The 24209-nt window shown below is 41.3% G+C and overlaps 1 protein-coding gene across 4 annotated transcripts in view; it reads left to right on the top strand.

The window, feature by feature from the left end:
* Positions 1-24209, top strand: part of sdk2b (sidekick cell adhesion molecule 2b) — a 468981-nt gene that overhangs the window by 398599 nt on the left and 46173 nt on the right. For all 4 annotated transcript variants that reach the window (XM_079577058.1, XM_079577056.1, XM_079577057.1 and 1 more), the window contains exons 21-34: positions 636-827; positions 5543-5664; positions 5790-5899; positions 7653-7803; positions 10079-10316; positions 13628-13743; positions 13886-14075; positions 15484-15582; positions 16204-16398; positions 19365-19566; positions 19706-19809; positions 21241-21311; positions 21853-21985; positions 23855-23911. In XM_079577058.1, coding sequence (XP_079433184.1) covers positions 636-827; positions 5543-5664; positions 5790-5899; positions 7653-7803; positions 10079-10316; positions 13628-13743; positions 13886-14075; positions 15484-15582; positions 16204-16398; positions 19365-19566; positions 19706-19809; positions 21241-21311; positions 21853-21985; positions 23855-23911 — 1980 coding nt within the window. The remainder of the gene's footprint in view (positions 1-635; positions 828-5542; positions 5665-5789; positions 5900-7652; positions 7804-10078; positions 10317-13627; positions 13744-13885; positions 14076-15483; positions 15583-16203; positions 16399-19364; positions 19567-19705; positions 19810-21240; positions 21312-21852; positions 21986-23854; positions 23912-24209) is intronic.

Raw genomic sequence — 24209 nt, 5'->3', positions numbered from 1 at the left:
AACACATGTACCCTTCAACAGAAGCAGAAGAAGACATACTCTCAGATGCATTTTTCTGCCAATACATTATCTACAATTGGCATGTTGATTTGGAATTTCGATGCTTTTCCTTCCTGTGTTTCATTTTCTGCTCCTCAAGCAATGTCTAAATGGCTAAACAAGGCTGAAAAAGACAGCCGAGGCAATTGTTGACACCGATATCCTCGTGATTAGAGAGGTTGAGATTGTTGTCCCGAAACATATGAAAGTGCCGCACGCTCCCAGGAGACTAATGCTGCCAATGCCATGTGAAATTATCGATTTGGCAGCGAATTTCCCTTAATGCCTTACGCAATCACATGAAAAGAGCTGCTGGCCAAGAAGCAAATTGCATTAACTTTGAGAGGGTGAGTGCTCGTGTGTGGACCGGAGTGGGCGGGTGTAATCGCAGCCTGATTTAATTTGCTATATTCAATTTTTGATGAAGTTAATTTAATATTTCTCTTTGCATGCCAGCCCAGAGCCGACATTGCGGTAACGCTGCTGTCCAATATCCCCTCGGAGGATGGTGTCTGTCAGCTCCTTTTGTAATTTATATGCTTTGCTTGGGTTGGGGAAAGCTTAAAATATGACTTGTTGTATCTGTGTTTATTTAGGCTACCGCATTTCCTGGGAGGAGTTCAACCGCACCAACACCAGAGTGACCCACTACCTGCCAAATGTGACCCTGGAGTACCGCGTCACCGGGCTCACGGCGCTCACCACCTACACCATCGAAGTGGCCGGGATGACCTCAAAAGGCCAGGGCCAGCTGTCCTCCTCCACCATCTCCTCCGGGGTACCGCCAGGTCAGTCCAAAGCAAACTGCAGATATTTTTATCTTCCTACAGAATGAACAAACATACATGTGTGTTTGCTGTGACCGGCTCACCTCAGACCTGATTCTAACTTTACTGTGAGCGGGGACGTCTCGGGCTCGTCTCCATTGAGATGTTGACTAAAGGCAGCCAAATGTGAGATTAAAATAGGTCAAGCTCTCATCCAAATCCATTATTTGATAACCTGATGCCAAAAATAGCATCACAAGGAGCATGTTTTGTATTGATGGCAACAGGAGAATCCAAAATGCTATGAAGTGTGCCTTAAAGGGATTATGGCTATACAAATGTTAAAATTAAGTATTTTCCTCCCCCTACATGTTCCAACAATGTCCCTGTCACTTAAAAAGGTGTTCATTTGGGTCTGAAGTGCCGTCATGCACGAGCTTAATATAGAAGCTGCAGTTACACGTATGACCTGAGGTGGCAGTAGTGAGTATAAAATGGCTAACTTGCATCTAGCCGTTTTAACCTCTTAACCCCCACCTGAACCGAGCACATGATCTCCAGTTTGGCACTACCCAGAAATGAAAACGCGACAAAAAGTAACCCAAAAATGTGACTAAAAACCCCCAAAAGCCACAAAAAGTCAAAGAAAAACGATGAAAGTGCAGCAAATAGTGACAAAAAACTCAACCAAATAGTGGCAAAAAGGAGATGAAAAAGAAAAGTGTCCGACAACACCGCAACAACGCTAGAATAAAGGCCTTAGCTTTCAAATGAGGCGTTACCCTGGCCTGTGGGCTGTGAGATCCAGTCCAGAAGCTTTAAAGGGGCTGGATGCAAGTTCGCCATTTTATACTCGCTACTGCCACCTCAGGCCATATGTGTAACTGCACCTTCTATATTAAGCTCGTGCATGACGGCAATTCGGGCCGAAGTGACACATTTTTGAGTGGCCGTACAGGATTTTAGAGGCAGTTGTGGTGAACAGGTCTGAGCTCATTCTACACATGACATGGCTGGAACATGTAGGAGGAGGAAAATACATAATTTTAACATTTTTAAACTCCCTATAGTCCCTTTAAGATTTGGGTAAAACCGAACTGGAGAAAATACACTTGGTTAAGGCGGGTGGTAAAAGGTTAAAGAAAAACAATATTTTTATTTTCCAAGTGGGGTTCCTGATCCCCTGGTGAGCCTCAACCCTACAGCAGGGGATACCAAAATCCTTTGACATATTTGTAATCGCTTTAGTCAAATTCCCACTAGACCTGTTTCTATTCTAATTTGATGTCAAGGTTAAGGTTAAGGGACACAGGATACAGGAATGTTCTTATTAAATCTATCAAAGGCAATCTCCTGCAGAAATGGAAACTCAAGGTGATATATAAACTGAATGAAAATTGACATAGATAAATAGCAGAAGATGTCTGTATCCAGTTCTATTGTGTACACGAGAGTCAACCACTATGCAATATGCGCATCTCTACACAGTAGCATTTCCTGTAATTTGTGATTGGAAGTGCTTCCATAAAAGGCACTAAGCTCAGTCTGTGCAACGGCAATAGATCCATAAATGTTTCTTTGTTTTCCGTTAATCTGTGGTATGTACTGTAGCTCTTTTATTTCAACACAGACTGAGCTGCAGTTGAGTTTTCGTGGGTTTGCTGTGCCAATTCCTGCCCACTCTGTTGCCACCAGACCTGATCCTGCCGGCTAACACCCATGGTTGCTTGCTCTGTCCTTATTCCCGCGAGACGTCTTATAGGGGATATGTCTGCTCCAAGTTTTCTTCGGTGCTCTTACAACAGCTAGACAGTTTTTTTGGACTTTATGTGTCAGCCATCTTGTCTGCTTTCTCATATCCTTGTAGCCCGCACATATAAACCCTACTTTATTGTCTAGAAATCCCACTTTCTCCACCGCAGGAGCGCATAAAACGCCGACCTGGAGCCTAGTTAAGCTCTAAACTAACATCGCTACTTCTTATTCTCTTCTCGAGTGGACAGCGGAGTAACCTTTTCACAGCCTTTTCCTTTACAGAGGATTTACTGCCTTGAATTAGATTTTTGTGCGCGATTGCTTGATAGCGAATGATGCAAAAATGGTCTCCAAACTCAGCTGTTAATGCGTACTTCTAAATGACAACAACAACTACAAACGACTACACATGTCTTAAATGTCTCTAAATTAGTTTTTTTTGTGTCTTTAGTGGCAATGTGGATGAACTGGGAAGTCATATTTAGCAGTGGCATTATTTTGCTGTTTCTCTCGCTCCATTTAAAGCCACACCACGCAACATTTCACTCAATAAATAGAATAAAAATACAAGCATTTATTGTATTACAGATATGTTTATCGTTGAAACATAACAAAAAAAAGAACAGACAAAAATTTCCCAGCTAACTCGGAGACCTCAGGACTGCTACGAGTTCAAATGCGAGATGAAGACAGTAATGGCGCCCCCCCCCCCCAGTGGAGGCGCGCAGCTAGTGATAAAACGGAAAGAAAACCACTGCATCAGTGAAGCGAACGTTGCTTTTGGTCATAGCTTGCAACATGGCGTTATGTCGGACGTTTTTCACTACATCTGGTTTGGAGAAATGTTCCTATAACGTTTGCATTATATGAGCTAACAGTTGTAGCATGAGCCGCTTTGTTACATATGAGTTTATTCACCTGGAAATCGGAATTTTCAAGTGGGAAAGATACCAGTTACTAGTTGGAACGCACCATAAGACCTGATTGTAACTTAAAGGGACAGGCCACTGTTTAATTCATACTGAACTATGTTGTTACCTGAGTTTAGATGAGTTGACGCGTACCTGTCTAGTCTTTGTGCGTGCCCATGAAAGAGCGTGGTTGCCTCTAACTTCACCCCTGTTTGGAGCTATAGGAATACATTGGGAGAGGCCAAATGCTAAGAACATCTTTGGTTGTTTTGCGAGACTGAGGGCAAGCACAAAGACCAGACAGGTACGCATCAACTCGTCTCAGCTCAGGTAAGAACATATCTCAGTATGTAAAAACAGTGGCCTGTTCCTTTAACTGGGACGTCTCCAGCTCGTTTCCATGGAGATGTAGACTAAAGGCATGAGATTTAAATAGGTTAGGTCATCATCCAAATCCATTCTTTGATTACCCACTGCAAAAATATAATTTCCTGTTTCTAGCTGGTCATTAGGAGAAATATTTTATATAATCCAAAATGTTACATAGGATGCCTTTAATTGTAGTATGTAAATATGTATTACTTGTAGCAGCATCAGTCTTTTTAGCAGTATGGTATAATGTATGTGGTAACAGCTGTTAAAGTCGCCGTTATAGTCACACAGAAGTCTTTTGTAGTTGTAGTAGTTGCAATGTAGTAGTACTTTTTGAAGAATATAGTGTACAGTTACACAAGCTGTAGTATAATTCACATCACTTAGTATTAGTAGTTTTAATCAGAGTATGGAGATCACCAATCAGAAAATAGTAGCAGATAGCAGTATATCAGTATCAGAAGTATTAATGGTACAGAGTGTACTTGAGGTTGCAGTTCAGCTATATTATGTGTTACCTCATCAGCACTTTTAGTCATTTCTACACCTCTGCTGAGCACATGTGAGACGATGTCGCTCTCGTGCAGCCATTTGAAAAAACGCCCAACCATGTCATTTCGCCGAGGCGCACGAAAGAGGAAGCCTTTCCACATTAATTACTGCGCTCACATGCAGTGTTTACACGTGTGAAACCTGTGAAATGATAGGCTGCGACATCTCCAGCCGCCGTTTGGAGTAATTACAGCTATTGTGCTTGCAAATGCTCTGGGCCTGCCACTGTACCCAAACAATTTAGCTAAAAGCCGCCTCTGTTATCAGTCAAGCTAATGATTTAGAGCCAGACATTTAACTACATTATGTACAATCTGCGTTTTGTTATGTTTAGCAGCAGTGTGGAGGAGAGAAAAAAAAAAGAAAAAAAAAAAGAGCTTATTGCACCCATGGGAGTCATTATAGTAAATTGAACTACGCACGCAAGACGCTATCTCACATTAATATCTGTTGCCAGGATTTATGTCAACCATAGCGTGTGTGAAGTTGAGGTATGTAATTTTGAGTTAATATTTACCTTAAGGAGGGATAAAAAAAGACAAATTACAGATTTGGGACGGGATTTAATGTGTAAGAAGAAGAAATCCTAGACAGAGGAGAAAAATGGTTTGAAGTTTTGAAGATGCAATTTCCAGGTTTGTGTCACCCCGGGGATTTCTACACACAGTAATCCTGCTTATTATTTACTCAGCCCCGGTGTAAACAGTGAATATCAGATTGAATCGTATCTCCGGATAACGGCAGGGTAATTGGCATTCAGCGCATTGTCTCTTGCCTGCGCAGAGCGTGTAAGCATCTTTTACTTTGGGAGATAATCTACTTTTGAGGTCTTATCACCAAAGTTAGGCGCACAACAAGAGGGAGCGCTAAATTGTAAATGAGGGAGATAACATGCCAGAGATGGAAAAGTATTCAAGTATCTGTGCAAGTGTATTGCTAAATAAAGCTGCAACGTCTGACATATCTAAACCTTGTACTTCTGTGTGGTATCTGTGCGTCCACCAGGGAGCGCTGTTGTTGATGTATTCTCCTGCCTGAACTCTCGGCAGCCTCCTCTATTCCGTGGCTGTCTCTGTGCTCCCCAGACAGCAACCAAACACAGACTATAGTGTAACTTTTCTCCCTGTCCTCCCTGTGACTCCCCAGAGCTGCCCGGGCCTCCCACAAACATCGCCGTCTCCAACACGGGCCCGCGCTCCGTCACCCTGCAGTTCAAGCCGGGCTATGACGGCAAGACTTCCATTTCGCGCTGGCAGGTGGAGGCGCAGGTACACAGCCTCATTGTTGTCATTGTTATTCCAGGGTTGTGTCTTTTTGTATTGTGGAGGCTGAACTGTGTTGTTTCGCTGTTGCTTTTGGTTAATATAAAGCGTGTTTATTTTGTTTGCCTAAGGTGGGGGCGACCGGAGAGAATGACGACTGGGAGACGGTCCACCAGGTTTCAAATGAACCAGACGCGAGGTCCTTGGTGGTACCAGGACTCAATCCGTTCACGTTTTATAGGTAATGCTATGAGAATTAGCTAGTTTAGTTTAGTTTATTTGAGCTCACATTTTCCTAATTTACAAAATACACATTAAAAGAGTCGCAGATGCTCAAAAGGAGTTGGCTGAAGCAAGAAGCTTATGAGCGCCTACACCACATTCAACATAAGAAACAATTGCATTTCACTGTAATACGTCACTGTATCCACAACAAATAAGAATTTAGCGCCAGAACAAACAGTCTATTCCTTAAGTAGACAAGTGTCCTCAAAAAGGCATTACGTCAGAAGAAAATAAGATTACATGACTGCTTACATTTTCCATACGGAGGAATTATTTACATTAATAACATCAAATCTTAACACAGTTTAACTTAGCAATGCCATACTAATCAACTGAATTACTTTCAAACATAAATGAAAGGAGTGTAAGGAGGAGTGATGGGTGTTACTACAGATTATAGATTCGATACCGATTTAATTTGGGGGTCATTTTAGCAATTATCCTTTATTATAGGAAAATTATGGGAAAATGTTCCTATAACAAACTCCCTGTGAGGAATTGGGACGTTAGAAATTCCTTAGAAAATTTAGGAATGACTTTGGGAAACAAGTAGCAATTTAAAAGTCATACAGACCCTCTTTTATTGTTTTTAAACAAATAAACAGGAGCTGTTTGGCTTATATTGAGGGAAGAAGGCTATAAAATCAATGTTTTAGAATATAAAGAACATTAACTTGGATGATCAGTTAGGCTCTGCTGGGTGGGTTGCTTTGGTACAAAGTACTTAATTTGTCTGTAATTGATACAAACCCTTTCAATTCAATCCAGTTCAATTCATTTTTGTCCCAGTTACAATACCCAAATGAGTACTTGCTGGGTATTGATATTTCATCATCGTAATATGAATCTTCCCATTACTAGTTAGGAGTAGCACAGGGTTTAGCCTTTGCCACTCATCAAGGAGGTTGTTCCTTCAAATTAAGCCACTGTTGGCTACATAATACCAGGCTACATGAGTGAGTGCCGTCTAAAACTGCAGCTCTTTTGGGTTTTTTTTGGTCTGTAGTGGCCAGGAGGGAACAGTGGTGTACCAGCTACTTGTGTGACTTTATTAGAATAATCGCAAGAAAATACATAAATCATAATCTGCTGATAAAATAACATTACCCAATACACGCTATTACTTTCAGAAGCCTAATAGCATTTTCGGCCTGTGCCTACTCATTACTTTTCCAATAAAGTGCCAGGTAATATAAAATTGAATGAACAACCTGCTTACACAGCAGCTAGGTGTATTTCTGCATCAGTTTATCCCAGGAGCGCTTTTTCCCCCCTTTCCATATTCACCAACTTGCTTCCTGTGATTCAGACACTATATAAGCCTATAATGACGTGATTATTTTTACAGCAAGCGCATGAGTTTTTATCTTGTAGCCGAGCGCTTGTTTTCCCTAATCAGATCCGAGGTAGCCAATTAACATTGCACTAAAAGCTGCCTCCCTAAAGATGAACGCCAAGAGACGGCAACTTTTTACATTTTACTAAATCGTTCTTGTCGGATTTAGGATTTCTCGCACATAAGCTCTCCACGCGGCATAAAGCAGATTCATAATAGCATTCATATCCCCCGCTCTGATCGTGGTTCAAACCCAGTAAGCCCCATGTAAGCAGTTCTTACACAGGTTTTTAAGACTTGCCAGATTTTCTGCCCGTTTCATATTGTTTTGGATATTTTTCCACCATCTGTTTTTCCCTCCGTGCCGTTGCAGATTCAGGATGAGGCAGGTGAATATTGTGGGCGGCAGTCCCCCGAGCCAGCCCTCCAGGAAGATCCAGACTCTCCCAGCTCCTCCGGACATGGCCCCGGCAAATGTGACGCTCCGCACGGCCAGCGAGACAAGTCTGTGGCTGCGCTGGATGGTAAGGGTGGACAGAAATGGAGAAATGTTGCTTTATTGTGTACTCCTTCGAATTATGGAGTAGAAATGAAGTGCTGTGTAGTTTGGGGGTTATCATAATCATTTATTATTTTAATTTTCCCAAAGGCTTTCTGCAGTTTGACAGCAGCTTGATGAGTCTAATTTGATTACCGTATTTTCTATTTGACTATAAGTCGCACTTTTTTTTCAAAGTTTGGCTCGGGGTGTGACTTATACTCCGGTGCGACTTATTTATCAAAATACATCATTTCACATGTTTTCAACTTATATGTGCGGCGTATATATATGTTTTTTTTTTCTTCATTATGCATTTTTTGGCTGGTGCGACTTATACTTCGGAGTGACTTATATGTTTTTTTCTTCATTATGTATTTTTAGCTGGTGCGACTTATACTCCGGAGCGACTTATAGTCCGAAAAATAGAGTTCTCCCTTTGGAATCAAGTCATATGTACCAAGTCACATTCATACCTGCACGTACATACAGTAAATCACATAGTTGCTCAAAAGTACTGTCTTCTCAAAGCATAAGAAGCTCGCCACTGTTTTGAAAAAGTTTTGAGATCCCTAGTGTAGTGGTTCAGCAATTTTAGAATGGGTAAAGCATATAGACCACGTATCATATTTCACATTTCTATAGGTATTATAGGATTTGAATTTACCCGTAAACAAGGAAAGCTTTCAGTGCCTGTGGGGAAAATGGCTGTGAAAAAGTCAGTAAAAGTATTGGCACAGGGAAAAAGATACTGAAGTGAGACACTGCAAAAAATGAGATAAGCATTTGCTAAGACTGATGTTTTACAAGGCAGGAGATAATTATTAGTTCACACAGTAAATGCTAAATTTAGAGCTAACAGTTCATGGTAATTGGGTTGCCACTTTGAGTTTCGCACATTTTATTAAAATAAATGCAAAAAAGAATAGCCCTGCTGTGGGTAATTTGTGCCAGACCGAATGTTGTGTTACATTGTGGCTTTAATTGTATGCCTAACATATTTTAATTTATCACATTTTCCACAGACAACAGCTTTTGTGACATCAACGAATTGCAAATGATTGTGGGAGCACCAGTGTGAAATTGGTAGCATATGTCAGAGTGAAAATAGCTTGTCTCACACCATTCACTTCTTTCGGCATGAGTCCGGGGTTTCCAAGACGTGATTTGAGTCATCATTATGACAATCACGCACTAGCATTAGTCTCCAGAATTGCTTATTTTGAGCAGGCAATGTAACATCCGCTCTTATTTGACTATAAAGAAACTGCAATTTCAACTCAACACAGGTTTAGCTGAGGACACAAGCACACACTTTACCTGTTTCTTTAGATGAGCTTTTACGAATGGAGGCCTGCACTACCACCAATTTGTGCTTGATTGGGGATACTTTCAGGTTTTAGCTACTGGTTTTAGCCATAAAATCTGACAACCCAATCATTTTACACATCATCGGTTTGAGAAACCCCCCAAAAAAGTTAACATAAATCAAAATCCTTTGTATTTTAAAACCAATTATGTGTTCAATTTGTATCGAAGCAGAACTAAGTAGCTTTTGCCCCTAGAGGCCGCAAGCGCCACTGCAGCTACCGTGGCATGTTGCCTTTTTAATACTACGCTGAGAAAATACAAAGGGAGAAAGGGATATTGTACCTGTACATTGTACTACAACCCAATTATACAACATATTGGTTTTCCGCTCAAACTTGGCTGTAAATACTGCTAAAGTGGCCCACAAATACTGCTAAAGTGACAAAGCTAGCCCACAGTTAGCTTTGCCCGTTAGCCTGTTCTGATCGTGATAAACCAAATATCAACGTTTTGCAAAATGTTCATCAACAAATTGAAAGCTGTGGACAGAATACAGGCAGGACTTGCCTGTATCATGTTTTCCATTAGTGTGTATTGGGGCTGCCGGGTCGGAGACAGGAAAAGTTGCAAGTGTGGTTTTCTGGCCAGAGACACCAGGGGGAGATGAAAGACCCCCCAATCATCACATTAACACTTGTATTACCCCAGAGGGAATACAGGTAAAAAAGTCACTTAGTTCTGCTTGTTGAGAATATATGGCCACGTAACACACTGTCAGAGAATATAAATGTACTGTAGGATTTAGTAACATCCCTGGCTCTTGAAAGTAAACCTTTTAATCCTTTTCATTTGTGCTTGTTATGTATGTTCTTGTTATTGGATGGACCTTTTGGAGTTTGAAATACAGATTATCTGATTGTTTTTCTTCTCCTTCTTCTTTTTCCCTATAGCCCTTGCCTGAATGGGAGTACAACGGAAACCCGGAGTTGGTGGGATACCGGCTGCAGTATTCGCGGGCCGGCTCACAGGGGCGTGCTCTGACCCACGTGATCGCAGACCGCCTGGAGAGAGAATTCACCATTGAGGACCTGGAGGAGTGGACCGAGTACGAGGTCCGAGTACAGGCCATCAATGGCATCGGGACCGGCCCCTGGAGCCAGCCGGTCCGGGGCAGAACCAGGGAGTCCGGTTAGTCATATTCACTTCTCACACACTATTGCTGTGCTCAAGGACTTTTTCTTGTTCTGCATACATGCAACATTCAAATGACTATTATTTCACATTTCATGTGCAACACAGTAGGTTATGATTCTTGTAAGCCTAAAAAACTTAGTGTGTTGGTTTTTTTCCCCCAGTGTAGAACCAGGCAAACCCTTAGATAACATAATGTAGCTGTATTGTGTGTTGCAGCTGGTCTTTCTAGTTCAAAGTAGGTTTGAGTATAATATTACTCCACAACAGTCTTTCACCACCTTCTGGGAGATGGTGAAAGACTGTTGTGGAGGGAGCTGCACAGGAGGAAGAGGAAGGAGGAGGAGGTGACCAGTGCAGGACACCACGCTCTGAAGCAGGGACAAACCCAGGAGGCGCTGCACTGTGTCAGGGAATCAGAGGAGACTGAAGACAGCCAGGTTTTAAGTGCTTTATTTGTCATTGTAAAAGCGTACAACAAAATAGTGTTCAGGTGTTAGTCCTGAGCCACAGTGGGCCAAGGTCGGGGAAACCGTAGCACCCGGAGGAAACCTGGCTGTCTTCACCAGGTAGGAAAGTATCGCGATAAACGATATTATTGACTCTAGTGATACTAGATAATCTTAACTCTCAGGCATAAAAATGACAATAAACCTTTGTTCTAAATGTGCATCATCATATCCTACAGCACCACACAAGCTGCAATAAACATGAAATATAATGTAACTCAGTTTGCTTCAGTTAGGAGTCAAAGTTTTACAAGAAAAAATGAGGGGAAAATACTAATAAATGTACAGACGTGTCCAAAAATGTATTGTTTATCTAAAATGTATTGAACGATAAGTCGATATAGTAATAGTGACAGGCCTATATGGGACGATATAGTTTATCCTTCTCCTTTCTATCACCGACCTCTTGGTTACTGGACAACCTGCGCTACCGTCTGAGTCATTTTCGGCCCATGGTATATCCACCCACAATGTACTTTAAAGTAAACTTTTTTGAATAATTTGAGCAAAAAGTAGTGACGTCCTATCTTTCCTGACTCGATCGAGTGTGGCATCCTTGAAACAAACATTTATATCTGAGGTGTTACCAACCGTAAATAGCTACCCACCAACTTCTGAGTTATTGCCACAAGCTTTTTTGGTATTTTCACAACATATCGGAAAAAAAAAAAACAGCTCATTACTTCCACAACACCTTGGTCTGTCTAAATTATTACTCATATCGTTTAGACGGGGCCATATGTTTTATTCATGACCGCGAGGACCTTGCTTCGCCGATGCTTTGCGGGATCTTTTTCAGCAGCCCTTTTTTTTTTTTTCCCCCTCACTGCCAGACGCCCCGAATGGTACAGAATAGAAGCAGTGAGGAAATTGGGAACACATGGATCCCAATGTTGGAATTCCGAGGCTTTTTTTTTTTTTGTTCCACAAGCTGCAGCAAAGTCTCGCATTATGTGGAGAGATGAGCGCCAGTGCAAAGAAAGAGCCTATTCTCGTTATTCTTAGCGAAAAACCAGACAGGCAGATCAGATACTATAGCAGATGGTGGATTTGCTGTGCTCTAAGCAAATACATAGGTGTAGGTGGAAAGTAAGTTTTATTTTTCACATTTGGACAAAGAAAAGGTTATTCAAGTGAATTACAGCAGTTTGAGCGTGCTTTTGCCAGAACGCACTGCATTATTGCGACTTAGACAAAGACAAAGAGACAGTAAAAGTATTACTAAAAAAACATCTATAATAAACTCGGACTAATTGCTGCTGTTCATGACCTGAAAGTTTTGAAATGTGATGATTTTCATCCCTGTGGAAATGGGGATGTTAGAAAAATGTTTGGAAAGTCAGGAGTTTGGACCCCAACTTAACACATTTTCTTCAGTTTGGCATTACCCAAATCTAAAAGCAGAGAAACAAAGTTGAAAAAAAAAAAAGCATCAAAATAGAGACGAAAACGAGGATGAAAACAAATCAAAAAAGTAAAAAATTGACAATACAGCAACAAAAAATGTGCTGGAAAACACGTTTTTTTAGTAATAATGATAATGCATCGGTTTTATATAGCACTTTTCTGGACACTCAAAGATGCTTTAAATTGCGTTATTCATTCACACCACACTCGGTGGTGGTAAGCTACAATTGTAGCCACAGCTGCCCTGGGGTAGACCAGTGTTAATTTCGTCGACTAAAATATTTAGTCTTAATTTTAGTCAAAGTGTTATTTTTGACGACTAAAATTGGACTAAAACTAAATTAAAAGTTTTTCATGAGACTAAAACTATGACTAAAATGTCCAGATATTTTAGTCGACTAAAATAAGACTAAATAAAAATGAAAGGGAGAGACTAAAATCATCCAAACTTCTATTACAGTCTGAAAGAGCCTCATATCATGTAAATTCACTGCCAAAGGATCAGCTCTGAGCTTTGTTCATGTGAAGCAGCTCCATGAAGCAGAGGAACAAGATTAAATATGATTATAATGAATATTATCAAAGCAAAGTCAACTAAATTTGTCTTAAATTTAGTCGACTAAATTTACTTGCAATTTTAGTCGACTAAAACTAGACTAAAATTGAAGATATTTTTTTGACTAAAACTAGACTAAAATCGAATTACATTTTCATCAAAAGACTAAGACTAAAACTAAATTAAAATATCTTGTCAAAATTAACACTGGGGTAGACTGACGAGGCAAACGGTCTGCGCCATCGGCCCCTCCGACCACCACCAAACACTCACTCACTCACTCACTCACTCACTCACTCACTCACTCACTCACTCACTCACTCACTCACTCACTCACTCACTCACTCACTCACTCACTCACTCACTCACTCACTCACTCACTCACTCACAATATTCGCTAGGCTTCCTGTTGTTACCAAACGGTCTCCCATCCAAGTACCAACCAGGCCCTTCCCTGCTCAGCTTCCAAAGTCAAACGGGAATGGGCCTAGCAATACCGCCTACCGCATAACATGACAAAAAGCAATGAAAAATGCAATGAAAAAGCAACAAAAACATAACAAAAAAACACAGCGACAATGTGACAAAAAAGTTACAATCAGTTGTGTAGGTCATAGCTTTCAAATGAGGCATTACAAAAGCTTTTAGATTTGGGTAAAGCCAAAATGGAGAAAGTGCGCTCGGTTCAGGCAAGGCAAGAGGTTAAGGGAGTGCATTGTGAGTTGACTTGGAGTTTAGAGCACTTTGAGTTTTGAGACCTCACTCTATGGCTTGCTTTACACAGCTTGTTGTGAACTAATACCTGAAAGTGCAACTTGTCTCATCCTTGTTTACAGTCCCCTCCTGCGGTCCAACCAACGTGTCTGCCTTCGCCACTACATCCAGCAGCATCCTAGTGCGCTGGTTTGAAGTCCCCGAGCCCGACAGGAACGGCCTTATTCTGGGATATAAGGTTCGTGTGTCTGAAGTCTTGCGCCGTTATATCCACCCAAACAACTTTTAATTAGTCTTCGAGATACTGTATGTCACAGTTGTTGTTTTTTTTCCCCCCCTTTGAGTTCACTGTATACTTTTTTTCTCCTCCTCCGTGTCAGGTGGCGTACAAAGAAAAGGATTCAGATAATGGTGTGTACTTCTGGACAGTAGAAGGCAATGCCACCCACAGTGTACAGCTCACCGGCCTGGGGAAGTACGTGCTCTATGAGATACAAGTCCTGGCTTTCACACGCATCGGAGACGGGCGACCAAGCTCCCCGCCGATTCTAGAGAGGACGCTGGATGACGGTAGGTCACGTGGTTACAGTACAGTTTATTACGGCAGTTTGGCGAGCATTTTCCCAGTTATTCCTCAAAGAAAAGCAAGTGGATGTGAAATATGCCTGTAGATCTGCGTGGTTCAGACACAATTGTATTCATTATTATGTCGCTAGTGATTAAGCTGCTGCTGAGAAGGATTCTTGGATGAGAACGAAACATCCAACACTTAAATGACAAAGTACAGATGACAGCTCAAGAACCTTTTGACTTCTGTTCCATCACGCCATACTGCTGTCTGCTCAAAGCACTCCAAGTTAATTCGAAGTCCTTATCAGCCCAGTAACTTACTATTTGCTGCTTTATCCACTCTTCTTCATTTCAATTTTTAAATGTAACATGTCAGTGCTCAGGATGTATTTAAAGTGCTTATGACAGGTTTTAATGCTTTGGAAAATATGACTTATTTGAAGGAAAACATCAGATGCATAATTATCATTTTATTTCAGTGAAGCAGCAATTTTTTATTTTAATTCTGTTGGGCAAAAACGTTTTATTGATTTGAATGTTTAGGCTGCTGACAGGAAGTGACTTAGAGTTTGTTAAGTGTGACGTCACGACTTCCACTTCCGGGTCCTAGTACCAGCTAATATGCGAGAAAAAAACATTAAAAACTGCTGAAATATTTCTGAAACTCAACGGAGAGTTACTGAACCAACTTATTTCTCAGACTCATTAGCCAAAAATGCTGCACCGACTGCTAAAAAAGTATTATTTACTAAAGTCGGTACATCCTGGGTTAGCATGGCTGTTCCGCCGTTAGCATTTATCGCCGCTAAACCGGAAGTACCAATTTTGGTAAATATTACTTTTATAGCAGTAGGTGCAGCCTTTTTGGCTACTGGGCTTGATAAATAAGTATGTTCAGTAACTTTCTGTTGAGTTTCAGAAATATTGATTGTTGTATTAAAGAGTTTTTTTGTAGTTTCTCACACATCTACGACCACAGAAGTAGAGCTGCGATGTCACCACTTAGCAAAGGTATAGCAGTTTGACACAATCATTTCCCCATTGACATAACATGGTTGGCACGGCAACAGTTTAAAATTGCTTGCCTTTATCTATGTCACTTCCTGTCGGTGTCCAATCAGGAAGTGAAACTATAAACATCACAAAAATGGCCAAACTAAAGAAAGCTGGGTACAATTTTTAGGAAAATCTTAAATATAATTGTGTTAACTACTGTATGTTTTAGCAAAAATTGTGTCCAATGTGTGATGTGCACTTGAAGCCTCATTTATGCATGATATGTTTAAATCATTAGAAAATTTCCTTTACAAATGACACAAAGCTAACATTGTTTGCAGTGGTGTGTTCACACATCAAAGGTACATTCAACTCATTCTCTTCTTACCCACTGTCCCCTGCTCTCCCTCAGTGCCTGGGCCTCCGGTGGGTATCCTGTTTCCCGAGGTGCGGACCACTTCAGTGCGTCTCATTTGGCAGTCCCCGTCACAGCCCAATGGCATTATTCTAGGTATGCAGCTTTTAAAGTCATTTTACTGCAATTTTCTATTCTCGGAAGAAGTGTTACGCTCTTAAAAGTCTCCGGCTGAAATACTCGAAGGCTCACTTATGTGACTTTAATAGAGCCCCGGGCCCAGAGGTGCAGTTTGTGTCGATTTATGATGAGGAGCTGAAATTAGAAGGTCAATCTTGGTTTAAGCCACAACTGGGGTGTTTAACTTTTCTTTTAAGCATCATTTCTTCTTTGTGCATTTATTCAGAATGTTTCAATAAGATTTGAAACTGTGGTGGTGCTAAAGCATTTTGCACTCAGGGTCATCTTTTAACTTTGTTATGAGGGTTTGAAAAGTTTGACAGACATTAATCTAAAACATTTGCTAAAGCAGTGTGATGTTTGATCTGTTTGGGCATCCTGGATGAAAATATTAAAAGTACGACTCTATGGAATCCATTAAGTCTGTTTGCCAATCCATAGCGAAAAACACTGACAGCCGTTGCCCACTCTTCTTGCTAATAAGCCAATTAGTAGTTTGTGCGGCTTTTGTGTTGTAGTTTTAAAACTCTGACGGACGCCATTCAAGACCGTGTTGTGTCTAGCTTTAATTTAGCTCATCCCTAATCTGCCTTTCAGCCTACCAGATCACGTACCACCTCAACTCCACCAACAGCAACGGCGCTACAGTGGACGTGCTCAACCCCAGCGCGCGTCAGTACACTGTCACCGGGCTCAGAGCGGAGTCGGTGTACGTGTTTCGAATCACGGCACAGACTCGGAAAGGCTGGGGCGAGGCTGCGGAGGCTCTCGTGGTCACCACCGAGAAGAGGGGTAAGAAATCGAGATGGTTTGCGCAAGATGTTGTACGCCTTTAGCTGTGGACAGTAAGGTTTTGTTGTTGTTGCCATTACTGTGCGTCCAATCTGAGGCAAATCACTACTGACTAACCCATATTCAAATCTTTATTCTTTTATTAGCTAGCTGTTGTATATATGTTTACATGGCTACACAAGGTTATAGAAGGTTTTTTCCCAAAAAGCAAGCCAACAAAACAAATGTAATTAACTCCCACAGTAACCGAGCACATTTTCTGCCTTTCAGTATTACCCAAATCTTAAAGGAACAGGCCACCATTTTTCCATACTGAGATATGTTCTTACCTGAGCTTAGACGAGTTGATGCGTACCTGTCTGGTCTTTGTGTGTGCCCATGGAAGAGCGTGGTCGCTTCGAACCTCAACCCCTTTTTTACGAGACTGAGGGCATGCACAAAGACCAGACAAGTACACATCAACTCGTCTAAGCTCAGGCAAGAACATATCTCAGTATGGAAAAATGGTGGCCTGTTCCTTTAAAGCTTCTTGACCTGAGCGCTCACAACCTATAGGCCAGGGTAATACCTCGTTTGAAAGCTAAGGCCTACAAAACTCATCTAAGCATCGTCCTTATTTTTCTTGTTAAGTTTCAGTCATTTTTATCGCTTTTTGTAAGGTTTTTCACCACATTTTCGTTGTCTATTTTTTTCTGGCCTATAGCATGCAATCTTCAGTAGAAGCTTTTAGATTTGGGTAAAGCCAAACTGGAGAAAGTGTGCTCAGTTCTGGTGAGGGTTAAGAGTTTAAGGCACAATGGAGGCTAATCAGGTATGGTAACCACTGACAGAATTTACCCCCCAGCTAAATGTCTTTGGATACAGGTCTGGCCACTATATCTGTGTGCCATTTTAATTGTCTTGGCAGTTGTACAGTGGAGGCTGTATTACGCTTGTGGTTTATATTATCTCCCCTGTTTTTGTACATTGATATACCCTACTTCATCTTGAAACCTTCATCTCTACCTTTGTTCGTAAACTCTTAAAACCTATGACTTTTGCTTATGTTTACACCTTGATACCCGCACTCAGGAGGGGACTATGTCAATAGAAAACTCCTCTTGAAGATGTCTGTAAGAGGACTTGAATGCACTTCATTTTAGCGCACAATCCGGTACGCAAATGTATTTTCTAAGCAGCCTCTTTGGCCCGTGGGTGTTTATCAGTAACACTCAGATGCCGTTGTGAGAGCGAATCAATCCATCTGCCTCCCCCCCAAGGCACGTTCAACACTGTTTATTCTGCAACTTTCATTTCTCTTTCGCTACTTCTCATTCATCAGGATCACAGTTCTGTCCGTGATACATCGCCTATGCAAATTCAAGCCAAAAGGTGGAGGTTTATTTTCATATTTTTGTTTTTTTCTTTCTCTCTATGCATCATCCCGCTGATCTTTGATACAAAAAGGCTTGATTTCCTTTCAAAAGTGTTTATAGAGGGCCTTCTATCTCCCTACCTCCCTCCTCTCTTCGATTTGATTCTCCCTTCACCATGCATTTTTATTTGCATTTGGTGAATTGTCTGATCTCGCTGTGTCCTGGTTTTCAATTTTTCATTTCGCTCTTATCCAGCACCCCTCTTACCCAGAGTTCACCTTGTTTCTTTTTAACATTTATCGGTGGTGGGCAGAGAGAGGTGAAAAAATTGGCAATGCTACGGGATATTGATTAAGATTTATATTATTAGCATTTTAAATAGTGTGAAAAGCCAAAGACAAAGTTGGCAGGATAACTACAGTGGGAGGAAAATGTATGTGAACGCTTTGGAATTTCTCACATTTCTGTCAAAATTGGTCATAAATGTGGTCTGATCTTCACCAAAATCATAAGAATGAATAAACAGTGTCTTCTTTAACTATACCATCCACAAACATCAAAACCCTATCCCCACTGTGAAGTATGGCGCAGGGAGAATCATGGTGTGGGGCTGTTTTGCTGCCTCAGGGCCTGGACAACTTGCTATCATCAATGGAAAAATTAATTCACAAGTTTATCCAGATATTTTGCAGAAAAACCTGAGACATTCACAACAGTGTGGAATCAATAAGTGAACCATTGTATCAAATAGCTGCCGACCCTTCTTTTGTAGCAATAACTGCTGTTCTGTAGTTGCAGATAGATGTGCTCAACGATCATGATGAATCTTGGACCATTCCTCTATAAAAAACCTTTGCAGTTCAGCAAGATTTCTGGGTTCACTTACTTTTTCCTCCCTGTCCTGTGAAAGTCTACATGTTATGGCCATGATAACATGTAATTGTTTGGGTGGTATTAGTTTAAGCAGACATTGTTTATTCATTCTTATGACTGATGAAGATCAGACCACATTTTATTACCAAAAAGTGTTCATACATTTTCCTCCCACTGTATGTGGCTATAATTTCTAATTCCAAGACTTATGTCATTTGGAAATCTACAAACAACAAAAGTTTGTTTTTGCTAAATTAATATAGTTTCAAGAAATAACATTTCTAAATAGTCTCACTTGTTTCAGAAGCAGCTTAGTGTTTGTGATGCCAGAACAAGAGTTGCCAAAAATATTTTCAAGTGAAAGAATTAGACTTTTTGTCTCCAAAGAAAATTGAATGAAGACTTTGTGTTTCGGCTGTGCACATCCAAAAAACAACACTCTTTTTGTCAACTTGTCAACAACAAAATCTGAATGCTCAACAGACTAACTAAGTTTTGTTATGTGCACCATTATCCTGTATAACATGTGAAACATTTTACTTTATTTGACATCATGTACAATGCATGTTGCATTAACTGAAAAAAAAGCCACATTATTTTGGAAAATATCTAAGTGTGTGATAATAGGTAATATGAACATCATGGAGAATTAACATTTAGTTCAATACAAGAATGTCATGCCTTTTGGAACTTGTTAGAGGTCTAAACCATAGAATTTCTTCTCTTTTTCATCTGCAGCTCGCCCTCAGCCCACCAGTCGCCCCGCTGTGCCTCAGAAGAACGTCTTGGCTCGGCAGGTCTTGTTGACGTGGGAGCCGGGCAGCGACGGTCTGTCTCCTGTCCGGTACTACACTGTCCAACTCAGGGAACTCCCTGAAAACAACTGGACTGTCCACTCCGCCTCTGTCAACCACGAAGCCACCTCGTACATAGTGTCAAAGTAAGTGCTTCATATGGTCTATTGTGCTACTACATATTGTTAATGGGAAATCTAATACTACAACTACAAACGCCACACAAATGCATCAAATAATCCTATGCATATTTAATGTTCTATGATGTTTATCTTCTCTCTGTAGGCTGAAGCCATTCACATCCTACCAGTTCAGAATCAAAGCCACCAATGACATCGGTGACAGCGAGTACAGCGAGGAGAGTGAGGCCATCACAACTCTGCAGGACGGTAAGAATGACATAAGTTTAATTGTGTTACTAAGCTGCTTAAGAGCTGCTACATTATTTTTAGGTGGCTTGCGTGAAAGAACAAAAACACAACAGTTGTTATTGTAAGCCTTCAGAAACTGAGCATTCCAGATGTAAAAGCAGATTTTTTTGCAGACGCCAGCTACTGTTGGAGTGGCTTCTCAAAATGCATCCATTGTTTTGTTATTTAGACAAAAGCAGCTTGACCTACATTACACCTCCGCACATCCACACCTGGGGCTATCCCATTGGTGCGGTTCACCATTAGCTCCGGAGCTCAGGACAGGGTTACTCCACAGTCCCTCCCTGCTGCTGGGATGACACGCTGATGTCATGGGAACTGCCTTAAATTACCAAAATTGAGATGACTTAGATCATCCATGTCCATGAGCAGTTACAACCGAGGGTACGCTCTTACATCACTGTGTATAATAACAAATGTCATCACTCACTGTTGCCATGCTGTGACGAGACATGCACATTGACACATGTTTTTTTTTTTTTTTATTGTTATTGGATGTATACTTGTAATTTCTCCTCTTTTATCTGTTAATATTTTCACAACATTGTATATGAACAACAGTATCTCCTATGAAGAAATAATTATGTCTTGCCTTTAAATATATATTGAATTAAAGCAGAACTAAGTAACTCTGCAGGTGTCGTAGCATGTTGCGGTTTTTCACTCATTAATTGTCCGTCAGAGTAAATACTACGCTGACAGAAAAGACAAAGGGAGAGAGGGATATTGTACATCCAATTACACAATGGAGATAATGTTTTTCACTCAAACTTGGCTGTAAATACTGTTTAAGTGGCGCTAGCCCGCAGTTAGCTTTGCCCGTTAGTTTCTTTTTCGTGATCCCATTTGTGTGTATTGGTGGCTCCGACCCAGAGGCAGGGATGTTGCAATTGTTGCTTTCTGGCCAGAGACACCAGGGGGAGATGAACGACCCCCCAATCATCACTTTAACACTTGTATTACCCCCAGAGGGACTACGGAAATGATTTATTACGGTAAACAAGTTACTAACTACTGCTATAATAGTAGCCGTAAAGATCAATATTATAGTAATTCTGAGTAGTGGACTTTCAGTTTCACTTTTGGTAACCCATGGCTGCATCTGAGAAGTCTTGCCTATGCCAGGAAACAGCACTGGTTCCCGCGATACAAGAAAAAAAAAGCCCTTTTGGCAAACACGGTTTGTTCTCCCCTTCGCCGCTGCCATGTCCCGCCGTGGCTCTTTCCAGCTGCTATTTCTGCCTCAGCTGATGTGTCTTCTGTGTCGCCGCATTGTTTGTTTACGTCCCATGAATGCCACCGCACACGGGTGGATTAAGCATCTTAAGTCGTGCACATTTTCCGGTCAATTTAGCTCATTTATCTCCCTTTTTTTTTATTGCCCTGCAGCGCCAGACGAAGCTCCCACCATCCTCTCAGTCACGCCGCACACAACCACGTCCGTGCTGATCCGTTGGCAGGTAAGGAAAGAAGAAGAAAAAAAAAAAAACAGAACGGAGAGAAAGGAGACACTTAAACGGCTTTTTTATGCATCATTGTGAGCGACATAAAGAAGGATGAAAAATCGCACTATAATGGCAAGCAGGCAAAATGCACTTTCGCTAGGCACATCCGTGGAGTGTAATAAAAACCTGCACACCTGAATTAGCAGATCATAAAAGAAAATGCTCCAGGCCACTATCCAACTTTTACGGGGAACACTTGTAGAGTTTATAAGCATACATAGACAAGTACTTATGTTTTTAGTCTGGGGGTCCCCTCTGGGCATGCTCTCACCGTCGACTAAAGGGGATTCTTCTGTCTGACTCACTCCAGCAGGGGAGATAGGTTATTATTTTTGAGATTTATGACCCCGCTTACAGTAAAGTGCTGGCAGGTACAGAGAGCGGGGAGGTGAGGACACAAGCGTTGTTTTGGTGTAATTATAAATGGTTGACTGTGAGAACCATCTTTAGTAATTTTTTTTGTTTTTTTTTCAATGTGTTTTTCTGTTCCCCTCAGCGTCCATCGGAGGAAAAGATCAACGGGATTCTCCTCGGGTTTCGGATTCGTTACCGGGAGCTCCTGTACGACCGTCTCCGCGGTTACTCCATTCGGAGCATCGCCACTTCCTCATCCTGGGCTGAACTTAACGGTAAAGACAAGTGTTTGTCCCACTCCCTTCACCTAAAATGTTAGCAGGTTCAAAACATGGGATTTTCTTACATGCCAATGTTTTAAATCAGATAAAAGAAGTTGGCATCTGACATAAAAAAACAAGAATGAGACAGTTTTACAATTTATATAAGTGGCCCTAATAATTGGCATTCTGGCAATCCAAACTCGCTTTCCTTGTAAATTCTGTACAGAGGATGTATCTGGTCCGTTTGTCCTTGATAGCGGATTATGTCAAAAAGCTTTTTTACAAACTAGCCAGTAGAGGTCGACCGACATGGGTTTTTCTAATGCCGATGCCATTTAAAAAAATATATATATATTGTCCGATGCTGACATGCTCGAAACATAAATACAATTTTATTACTTTAGGTCAGGGGTCTCAGCCCGCGAGATGATTCAATCTGGCCCCTGGCTTGTAGAGCGCAAATACAAAAAAAAAAAAAGTTGCCCAATCTAGCCCAATCCTGTGTGGAGTTATGAACTTTTAAAGAAATAACCAGAATGCTCACTCAAGCCACTAGGGGGCAGCTTAAAGAAAGAAAGGAAAGAATTCCACATGTGTCCAGTAGAGGGCACTGACATAAGAAAAGATCAAGATATAAACACATTATAGCCACGTGGTAAATGGACTGTCTGCCCCTGGGCGGCTGTGGCTACAATAGTAGCGTACCACCACCAAGTGCTGAGTGAATGAAAAATAACTACAGTGTAGCAGAAACTTGTGATTTGATTTGATTAGTTGCCATTAGCATTAGCATGCCTCCGTTGGCATTAGCATACTATTGCTAGCTGCTGCATTTTGCGCTTCGATCAAGAATACATGCAGCATGTCCAAAATCACCAAGGTTTAGTGAAACTAACTAACTTAAATCAAACTTGTAGCTCGCACAATTTTCATTGCGATGTTTTGGATGCTGCGTAGGAAGTTGTGGGAGAACTCAAAGTCTCTGTCACTTTCAGTCCTGGAGATCTCGGCTTTTATCGGCGCTAGATCGGTCGACCTCTACAAACCGTGTGTCACTTCAAAATTAGTCTTTTGGTGTGTTACGTAAAGTGCTAGTCTGCGTAATCTACGTTATCTTAAACGGCCTACTCAGGAATCCTTTGCATCAGACAGGTGCTTTTAAATCCATTGCCAGTGGCTTACCAGTTCTGCTGGTATGAGGAAATTTTGTGCAATAAGTGCTACTCCTTCACTTTTGCATCCTCTTGACGGGGACCGTTATATGAACCCAAAATGACAAACTCCAAAAGGAAAGTAATTGCTTATTGTTCCACAGTCAGTTCTGCCTTGTCACTTCATTAAGTGCCTACAGTTCAGTGTAAAATGCTTAATATTCAGGAGCTGCGAGTGAAGATCTAGCCGTTCCAGCTCTTAACTATGTATTTTGTTACAAATAGGCTTGTCGTAAACATCCTGATTTGAGGAATATGAGTGCTTACCACGGTTTAAAGCAGTTCATCCTTGCTTATTATCCTAACACTCTGTCTTTATGTGTCAAGCGGCCCCATTATCTCCATCAAAGACCAACTTTCTCACAACCTCATTCTGCTTCCACAATTTACCCGCCGGTCTTGACACTTTTCAGCAAAACATTTCATCTTGAGATCAGTGGCTGTGGGCTGCAGCCTGTTATTAGCTTCTGCTGGGGAGCGCTGTTTCCCCCCTCGTTGCAACTAAAGCTATAATTTCTAGTCCAGTTGCATCATTTCTCTCGGGAGCAGTGATTACAGCGATTGTGTTGACTTAAACAACCGTAGTACAGCTCTTGTTATAGCATTGAAGCCATTACAAGGAATGCAGTCGCCTCCCTTTTTTAAGCGTTTTCATTTCTTCTTCCCACAGCACCGTACAGCATCAGAAATCTGAGCGATCCAATGATGACGCAGTTCGAGCTGGACAGTAAGTAGTGCCTCAAAGCGCAAAACAACAGTAGCAAATCCCGAATGAGCTAGCTTTGTCTGTTGTACCATATGTTGCAAGCATTGCGGAATTTGTTTGGCTGACTAAACCACAATAAATGGAACGCATCCACCAAGGCCAAGGAAAGTCGACACAATCTTGGACGCCAAATTTTGTTTTGTTTGGCTTGTACGTGTGGCTTTAATTGGAATTGTGCAAATAATAAGAGAAAAAAAAAACAGATGGCTACATTGACCAAGCATAACTTTGCGCACAGTATTGGCAGTGGTTTGACATT

The sequence above is a fragment of the Gobius niger genome (genome assembly GCF_951799975.1).
Source record: "Gobius niger genome assembly, chromosome: 19".
In the NCBI taxonomy this organism is placed as follows: domain Eukaryota; kingdom Metazoa; phylum Chordata; class Actinopteri; order Gobiiformes; family Gobiidae; genus Gobius; species Gobius niger.
The sequence above is the reverse complement of the archived record's forward strand: the minus strand, read 5'-3'. Positions and strand labels throughout refer to the sequence as shown.